The sequence below is a fragment of the Stigmatopora argus genome, chromosome 22 (genome assembly GCF_051989625.1).
Source record: "Stigmatopora argus isolate UIUO_Sarg chromosome 22, RoL_Sarg_1.0, whole genome shotgun sequence".
Classification (NCBI taxonomy): domain Eukaryota; kingdom Metazoa; phylum Chordata; class Actinopteri; order Syngnathiformes; family Syngnathidae; genus Stigmatopora; species Stigmatopora argus.
The window spans coordinates 4,888,816-4,898,551 of record NC_135408.1 but is presented as its reverse complement, the minus strand read 5'-3'; the positions used below and the strand labels follow the sequence as shown (position 1 = coordinate 4,898,551).

Here is a 9,736-nt window from a genome sequence, read left to right as displayed (position 1 = left end):
AAGAAAAAAAGCTCAAATAATCTATTAAAAAAATTGAATATTTAGGGTTTTTAATCCAGTTCCTTTAATCCATTTATATTAAAAAAAAATCTAAATATTATATCTAAAATGGCCCAGCCCACATGAAATTGAGGCCCGCGAACCAACCCGAGTCTGACACCCTTGATATACAGTATTGCAATGTTTTTCTCTTAAGGAAAAGCCTTTATTCTGTTCACTCAATGACACTAATTTCGTCATTTTACCACTGTAAAAACACACACAGATGTTGATTGGTGTTTGGAAAGCTCTTTTTTATTAGAGGTCATCGGCAGGCACACCAAATAGCCAAAAAATCAACAACCAGAACATACAACAACAAGCACACTCATAATCTCATCCTGTACTCACTCCATGGTGGGGCATAACCTGGAAATAAATAACCAATGACACAATCTGGGCAAAGAAATATACGTGTACTGTTTATATAGCATACTAATTTAAAAAAAAACCAATATAATATTGGATTGAAGATAGACTTCTACATATATTTGCTCCATATATTCTTCTTAAATTGCTCTACAACAAACAAACAAGATGTCAATTGTGTACCAAAAGCTTATGTAGTTGGTTATACTGTGTGAAGCAGGGGTGGGCAACCTAAGGTGAATGGGCCAATATGCGGCCTCTCCCGGAAGCGCATTTGATCTGGCTCCTCATGCAAACCATCCCAAAAAAAAAGATAACCTGACAAAATCTCAATACACATTATAAAGTAGCCCTTGAAAGACTGAAGACTGATGGGTAGAATGTCACCCACCAGTACAAACCAAAAAAACGCCTCCCCCATGCGAAAAAATACTTTCCATCCATGTGCGTCATACAATATGAAACAAATAAATATTAAAATATAACACGTACCTCTATGCGCACATCCATGAATATATTTAAGTTTTCATTCAAATAAAAGTCATTTTCTCCAACACAACAATTGAAAATAGTCTCCGTGACATCTTTGCATATTTCATTTTCCCTATGGTCTGTTTTATTCTTGCAAGGATTTCATAGGATTTGACAGCCAAAAATACATCACACTGAACTCATTTGCTGCTGTTCACAGTGAATGATCACTGCCAGATCCCCAGTTCAAATGGATTGGACCTCTTTCCCCACCTGGTACCCATAGTTAGCTGGGATAAGCTCCAGCACCCTCCATGACCAAGTGACCATGAAGTGGTTCCGAAAATGAATGAACACTACAACTTTTTCATTGCAGTATTACTTTTAACCCTTTCAGGGACAGTGGTCATTACAGGGGAGAGCTACTAACCAGCTTTAACCCTTTGTAGGGCAAGAGACTATTTTCGGCCATTTATAAGAAAATAATCAAGAATGAGCAAGAAAGTAAACATTAGCTATTATATCTATTGTATTTTAAAATCAATAATTCTGATTGCATTTTTCTGATGGTTTTTAATATGTATATTTGTTTATAAATGAATACAATTTAAGGAAATTAAAACAAATAAACACTCTAAATTGCCCCTAGGTATGAGTGTGAGGGTGTATGGTTGTCCGTCTAGTTGTGCTCTGGGATTGGCTGCCCACCGATTCAGGGGGTGCCCCACCTAGTGCCCGTAGTTATAAGACACCGTGACCCTTGTGATGATAAGAGGTTAAAAAACTGAATGAATAAAAATAAAACAAGAAATACTCATTGGTTTCAGCCGCAAGTAACACTCTAGAGTTTATTTTTATTCACAATGATTAATTCATTGCATGCCATTGATGGAGTCAGAGGTCCAATTTATTTAAACTAGTAGAACTGGCTGTGATTGCTCACGTTTCAGTGCCATTGACATCGCTGGATGTCCAGTCCATTTTAACAGTTTTTTTTCCATTCTTCCCTCTCAGTCAGTCAAAATGGATTGGATGCCCAGCGTCAATGGCAGCCAATGAGTTAAATGGATGCTCTGTAAGATACATAAAAAATAAAAATCCTAATTTGTGCATGAAAGGCTTAAAATGTTTTCTCTCCTACCAAATCCTTGTGCATCATTTTTGAAATTCTTTTATTTATGTTCCACCCTTAATTCCTCACTGTTCATGGAAGCACAATAAAAAAAAATCATTTCAACGCCGTTCGCTAGTATCTGCGTATAAAAATATAATCGCAAAGAAAGCTTTTAATGCTTCGGGTGTTGTTTTCATGCACCCCCAAAACACACACACACGCATGTTCGCTTGAGAACATGCACACACACGTCTAGAAACCCGAGCCTGGACCCTTTTTTTCCTCCTCTTCTCGTCCCGCTTTCTTCTCTGTCCGCCAAAACACCGCAACTCCTTCCTGCGTTCTCGTCTGGCCCATTAAGAGCAATCACAGAGATAATTGCCCGTCTGATCAACTCTCGGCGGGAGGCTTTTAGCCCACTGGGCGACGAAACAGGAGAGGCAGGGATAGTAGGATAAACTGGTGAACAGGGGAAGTGGAGATGGTTGGGACCATGGTTTGGGCGGCGGTCTTACCAGGAAGCATGGCGACACACTGAGAAACCCGAGCGGACCAGCGCATAGATGTAGCAGCGAGGCTAAAAAAAGACAAAGACAGCTCCCTCTACTTTTGCTTCTTCATCTGCTTCATACGTACAGTACACCAACACATGCATACAAAGACGCAATGGACTAACGTCCATCTGGTCCACCCTGCTGTTGAATAACCCATTGCTAAACGTTGTAGGATACTGTGCAAAAGTCTGAGGGATGGTTTTTTTTGGTCAGTTAATTTGTGAGAAGGCTGGCGGTCTGGTTTTTGGGGGCAGATCTTGTTAAAAATGCTTGTTCAGTCTGGAAGTTTCAAGTTCCAGAGATGCTGCGCAAAAGTCACCACTGACTCTTAAAAGGGAGTTTATTCCAAGCATTTCAAGTACATGTTTTTAGTCACAGAGTTAGATTAACCAAGAAGTTGCTCTCTATTGATGACCTCGAACTTTTGCACAGTTCATTCATTCTTTCATCTTCCATACCACCAGACATTTTGCACCGTATCGTCCTTTTTTCTTAAGAGTCAAAATGTTCCAGAGATGGTGAAAATGAACAGCCCCAAAGTCTACCACCAGGAACTTTGTGTGAGTACGGATTTAGGTAGAAGGCCTTTCTATGAGATTTTTTTTTTAGATAAATGGCATGTATCTTGGTCAAGGACTGAATGAAAAGTCCCAGAAAACACATTTTGATCCTCCAGAAACATCGGAAGTTTCCTGAGATTTAACCTAAATCCGATTTACCTCAATGGCCCGCATGTTTTACGCAATGCAGCATGTGCACCTACATACATTTGATGGCATTGAAATTCCGTCCAGACAGTGTGCGGTTCCTTTTTTCAAGTGTGTCAAAGTGTTCTAGATCTGCCGAATATGTTCGCGTAATTGCCCCACTAGTTTGTTAGTCTTGCATCCCAGTGATAGAACCTTGAGTTCCTTACGCACAGTCGACCCCAAAGAGTCCATAGGCGTCCAATAATAAATAAATATTTTTAGACATCCCGATTAGGCAGAAGAAGGAAGGCGAGTTCAATTGAGTTTTTCAGGTCGAGCTTGTAGTTTCCAAGGCGAACAGGCACAGTAAAGCTTTTGGTGCCTCCTGAGCTGGAGAACAGGTGGATGCATACAAGGTAGGTGGACATTAATAAGGCAGGCATCGAGATGTCACCAATCCAGGACTGTCATAAGGACTTTTCCACAGCTTTGCTTGCAGAGGGATGACCTGGGCTGGCGTTGGAGGAGGAGATCTTGCGGCACACGGTGTTGGTGTTGCTGCACCTGCAGCCAGGTCGAGTGGCCCGGTCGTGGGCGCGGCGGCACAGTGCGAGGCACAACCGGGTGGGGGGATAGCAGCATAGGCAGGGCAGGCAAAGAGCCAGGACGCTCATGGTGCCCCAGCGGGCTAGGGCGTGGGCCGGGGCGCAGGAGCACGGACGATCGGCGCAATCGTCCTCGTCGTCCTGAGCCGAGCAGTGGTAGAAGATACCCTTGACGCAACATAAGCAGGTGCCGTACTCCACCGCGCTTTCGGCCGAGCACAGGCAACGCTGACCGCAGGCCCAACAGGATGGCAGTCGGCGCGGGGCGCAGCAGTCGTGGCACTTGCAGCGAGCGCAGCGCTCGCAGATGAATTGGTGCCGGCCCAGTTCGTCTTCAGCTAGGATTTTGCTTAGAGAAGTGTCGTGTTTGAGCTCTCCTTTCGGTTGAGCGCGCACCACCGAGGCCAGACCGGAATGCGAGGGTGTCAAGCCTGCCAGGAGCCTCTGGTCCGAACCGGCACTGGTCCGGGACATGGAGGAGCTCACCGTACTGGAGCGACTGATGCGAGAAGTGTGGGCGTGCTGCTGACTTTGACTGCGGGGCAGGGCGGCATGGTGGGGTGGCTGTGGGTACTGTGAGTATATTCCATGTGGGTGGCGCTCATCGTGGGTGTAGAAAAATCCAGATTGGGACTTCAGTTCCAGCGCCACCGGCCGGTCTACATAATCGTTGCGGGCCCGGATCGCGCGGATCTGGTCTAGCGACAGCACCGGGACCTGCTGGAGGTCCACGGCGTCCAGCTCCATCCTAAGAGAATGGGCGCCGTCCAAATGTGACTGCCACGACGGGTGGGACCAGGGTGGGAAGCACCGGGCCTAGCCTCAAGGCACATCAGACAGACCTGCAGGCAAAGGAGTCACACATTGAGATAGTTGGTTAATCACTTTACACTAGAATGAAAATGCTCCCAGATTTTTTTTTACATAAGCTGACCAACTCACTAACAAGCTGAGGTAAAGGGGCAAGATTTGCACTTTAATTCTTCATTAAATGGCTATGATATTACAAAAGACAAGTCCCCCTATCACAGATTTTTACACACTACTTAAATGATAGAAACTTGTCAAAGAAAATTAAAAAATAAAGATTTACACTGAGCCATAACTATTTGTGGGTTCAACAAAGCTGGTTAAAGCCTTGTTGTTTCAATGTGCTGACCATCCAACATCAGTATATCTTACTGCAGTTTAGCCCCAAAAACAACCCAATTCATTGGCCACATATTATTTGTAATTTGGCCAAAACAGTCTTGAGTAAAATGTTTGTATCAAAACAACAGAATCGGCTAGTTAGTGGCTGGTCCAGTTCCTTCCATATGTTGTGGACTTCAATATTTTGATCCTGGTTTCTGTACAATATTCCTCCTTTAACTTTTGGCAAGTCAAATCATGTAACTTTATTGAATCCTCAACCATAACAATGTTTTGAAGGGATTTTCTGGCTCATCGTTTATAAAAATATCGAAATCTCCTGTTGTAACCCCCAAAAATACGAGGTAAAACTCAAACCTGGGATACTAATATATGAAAACTTGAGAAGGGCCGCCGATGGAAGCATCCCCCTTTCAGTTTACAGCCATGTAACATTACCATACTCATAGCTCACATTGACTTAACAAATCAATGTAAGACATTTTGCAAACAAATATTAGAATATCGGTCATAAATTTAGGTCATTTCTTGTGATAGTTTTAAGGCCAATCCGTGTATCTGTATAATTCAGATGGAGAGATGTCAGATAGACGTTCGGGAAAGGAAAATAAAGACAAGTCCAGGAAATGCATGGGCAGCAAAGTAGACTCAATTGAATAAAAGCTCCAGATGAATGGATAAGCAGATCCGGGAAAAGGCAGAAGTCTCTTATTAAAGGCAATACATACTCGACTCAGACAACCGCTTCAGGATTGCACCCAAAAAATAAGTAGAGCATAGAAAAAGCACCAACAAAGATTTTTATTCTGGTTGTGGACATCTAGTCAACTGGAAGAGGGAATAACCTGACGTGAACTTTAGCCCTTCTCAAAGTCTGAACTTCACCAAATTCAAGAGTTGGGTTAAGTCAGGGGTAGGGAACCTATGGCTCGAGAGCCATATGTGGCTCTTTCCATGGGTGCATATGGCTCTCCACTAACCTGTGAGGTAAAATATGGAAATAACTGGTGAGAGAGTTGAGTCCCAAACAAACTAATAGGAACGTCACTGTTGCGTTGACACTACCTCTACCACCATTTTAATCATAATTTTGTTTTTATTACTCTTCTGCATGCGTGACATCATTGATACTGATTTATTAGCAACAGCATAACAATGTTGTCAAAATAATTCAGAGACTTATTGTAATTTAAAAGTGGTGAAATTACCAAAAAAATCTGACTCATATATTTTTACTTTTCAATTCTGAGAATGGCTCTCAAAAAATAACATTATAAAATATGAATTGTTTATTGCTCTCGCTGTCAAAAAGGTTCCCAACCCCTGGGTTAAGTTATCAGGTTTTGGGTAAATCATCCAATCAAATTAACATACTTGTCAGACACTACATGTCACTAGATTTGCAAGGAAGTGAAGACATTTCTTTAGATGTTGAATTAAAATTGCATTCATGTCAACTAAATCGTATTTGCAGGCGGATAAAATCATCCTGTTTCAACAACCAGTGAGTTAACGTCAATCTGGAAACATAACTGTGGACTCTTGGTCATTAACAGTTAAAAAAGTGAAATACAGAAAATCCTAGCGAAAGGCCAGCAATCTGGTAACCTGAGCAAGGGCCAATTCCGGCACTGAGGGAGTATCACTGTGACGGGACGAGAGGACTACCACGCATGCATGTAGCAAAGTATGCAGTGTGCGACTGTTTTTGAAGGTTCACTGGTCATTTTCAGATCACAATCAAATGTTATCCGTTGCAGGATTTTTTATTTTTTTTAAATAAAGTATTGAAAACGCACTCACTCAAGGTCGAAATGGGTGTTATTTGCTTTGACTTCCGTTGAATGTGGACGGTCGATGGGGATTTTTAATGGATTGAACAAGCTCTCTCCATGATGACCTCATGCAAGCGACCTAGCTATTTTGAAAAGATACTGAAAGTAAATGGGGGAGGAGGGCAATTCCTCACACGTGTGTGTTATCTCCAAGAGGAAACTACTAGTTGGAGTGTAAAAAGAAGACATTTAGGGGCTTTCAAAGTGGTAAAACCACACTTGATATAGGTAACTTCCACTTTCAATGATTATTTTTGGCCTTCTGTATACACTAGGCTCTAAGACCCAGAGGCTTTCCTTCTGTGATGGTCTCCTGGGAGAAGCAGCAGCAGGATTGGATGACAATAAACTTGATGAGATACCGGATGTTCTGAATCTGACCGTGACGGAAAGACTGAAATAGACACTGAAGACCGGGAGGGGAGCGAGGGCGGTCACAGGAAGGGAAGGGTCAGCCAATGACCGAGGGATCACGACGCTGTGAATGATTCTGAAATCTAAATATGATGAAAGGATGTCTGAGGGAAAGTCGCAGAGCAAGTTCCCATAGGAGTGAGGGACCATTTGAGTTTAGACAAGGTCCCACGAGGGCCATGATAAATTGATAGAAAAGTACGAATCAACAACAGACTATTTTTATGATATATTAACATTTGCAAGTTCAAACTTCATTTATAGGTTTGCTTCCTAAATTGGTTTTGTTGTAGATACTGGAATTAGGTTCATCCTCAGACACCAGTTTCAGCTGGTATTATGTTTTTTTGGTAGTTGTGTCTGTCATAAGCAGTTCCAAAATAAAATCCACAAGCAACTATACCTCTACAGACACAGCCATTTTACTATATATTTCATTCATTTATGTTTTTTAATATTATAAATATTGCAAAACATGTATAAATTAATAATATGTTCAAAATCAGCTAAATTAAAATGGACTGGGCGCCTTGTTGGAGAATGTTTAGCGCGTCGGGCTCACAGTTCTTGGATCGAGTGTTCAAAACCAGGTCGGTTCTCACTGTGTGGAGTTTGCATGTTCGCCCTCGGCTTGTGTGGCTTTTCGCCGGGTACTCTAGTTTCCTCCCACCTCCCCAAAAATATGCATGGTAGGCTGGTTAAACACTATAAATTGTGAGCATGGATGGTTGTCGACCATAGTTAGTAGGGATAGTTTAGAAAATGGATGAATAAAATGCACTGCACGGCTGGCGTTGTCAATGGCAGACGATGAGTTAAATGACATACCCAAAAAGGGTTAAGGGGTATCTCCCAATACTTTTGTATAGCAATTTGCGGCAACTCTAACTTTGTAAAGTTTTCTTTTAGTGCAAATCGTACATTTCCGCTGCACTGTGGTGATACAGTGCATTAGTTGGAGCATTAGTGCTTCTGCAATGGCAAAAAAAACCAAACACCATTCATTCCCTCCCTCCTTTCCGCCATCATCCATTCATCCATTTCATCATCCGACAACCTCCTCCCTCCCTCCTCACCCCCATTTCCGTCTCACAGCTCCCCTCTGAGCCTTGATTGGTTATTCCTCCACGCACTTCCCCGCTCCATCATTCACATCCACTTTCCCCACAACGTCACTCCATCACTCCCATCATCCATCGGCCCACCCTCACAGGCCCACCACAGCGGAGATGGGTATCGACATTCTGCATCCGACCTTGAGGACAATCGATGGCAAACCCTGCAAGCACGTCCCAGTCACGTTTACTCACACAAACGTCTGTTATGGGAGGGGACTGGATTTTTGGGGTTATGTGAGCAAAAGAAAAGTTTAAAAAAACAGGCAAAGAACTGTGATTTTTTATTTAAATTCAATGTCTCAAATGTTCCTCATGATTAAATGTGATGATTAATAAGGTGGGATGAGGGATGTTTTTTGATCGCTTTCACTATACTAGACAGGTCCCTTATAAGAAAAAATAGGTTTGAGAGAGAAATATGTTTGCATTTACTGAGTGTACTTTTAACCACTTTTGCTTATAAACCTCATTGACGGGACTGTGCTTTATTAACAGATATTTGCCCCTCCCATTCCAAATGGATTGGACATCTAGCGCTGTCAATGGTACTGAAACATGAACATTCACATCGAGTCCTATTTCCTGTAAGGACATTTTGGTTAATATAGCTCCCACTTGTATAAGAAAAGATAAAAATGTCATATTCAATTATGAAACAGTCAGGAACACTTTCCAAATATGGCTGTGTGACTTTTTTTTGGCAAACTTTAGGAATTAATGAATACCTGAATACACACTGTTCCTCGACACCACATAAAGTACAGTTGTGACTGCTTTACCAAACTTTTGTCCTTACGAAATGATGATTCTTGGATCTTAACCACAAACTTTTAACATTTTTGAAAGGAGGCACTTACCTCTGATTTGATTGAGATCCATTTTGCACTCAGGCAGCTCCTCTCCTAACGTCCTTTAATGCAGTTTATCCTCACGCAAACTAACGTAGTGATGTTTACCATACACGTTTGTGGTAAGTAGAGTGACTTACTTCACAATCCTTTTCAGAGTTTGTGTGAAAACAGACCCTAAATGTTCATGTGCATGTGCACGGAGGAAAAGAAAGGCTTCATAGATGCTTTCTATCGCAGGATGTTCCCTCTTCCTCCTTTTCCCGGAGCTGGGATCCCTGTGCGTCCTCCTGAGGTCACCTCCACCCCCACCACCACCGCTTTCTTCTTCTCAAAATGAGGCAGAGGATGTGCCTTCTGAGGATGCTGGAGAGCAGGCAAATCAAAGATGAGGAAGAAGCGCCTGTTTCATGGACAGGAGTGGCTTAAACAGTAAGAAAGTGCATAAAAGTCAAAAGATGGAAGGCACAAATTGTTCCAAAGAACTCCTTTCCTGCCCTCTCGTAGCGTCCAGAGATGAATGGCTCT

At 42.4% G+C, this 9,736-nt stretch overlaps 1 protein-coding gene across 2 annotated transcripts; it reads right to left on the bottom strand.

Moving 5' to 3' along the window:
* Window positions 1-268: 268 nt before the first annotated feature.
* Window positions 269-9,736, bottom strand: LOC144068570 (protein sprouty homolog 3). 2 transcript variants are annotated; one of them, XM_077593184.1, is made up of 2 exons: window positions 9,218-9,736; window positions 269-4,683 (listed from the first exon to the last, which is right to left on the bottom strand). In XM_077593184.1, exon 2 carries the CDS (start codon window positions 4,586-4,588, stop codon window positions 3,704-3,706), a length of 885 nt encoding a protein of 294 aa, XP_077449310.1. In that variant the 5' UTR covers window positions 4,589-4,683; window positions 9,218-9,736; the 3' UTR covers window positions 269-3,703. The 2 variants fall into 2 exon arrangements, with proteins under 2 accessions (XP_077449310.1, XP_077449312.1); XM_077593186.1 differs by having other exon boundaries at window positions 9,349-9,736.

Excerpts from the sequence above, each read along its gene's own strand:
- LOC144068570 (XM_077593184.1), bottom strand. The coding sequence starts at position 4,588 with ATGGAGCTGGACGCCGTGGACCTCCAGCAGGTCCCGGTGCTGTCGCTA.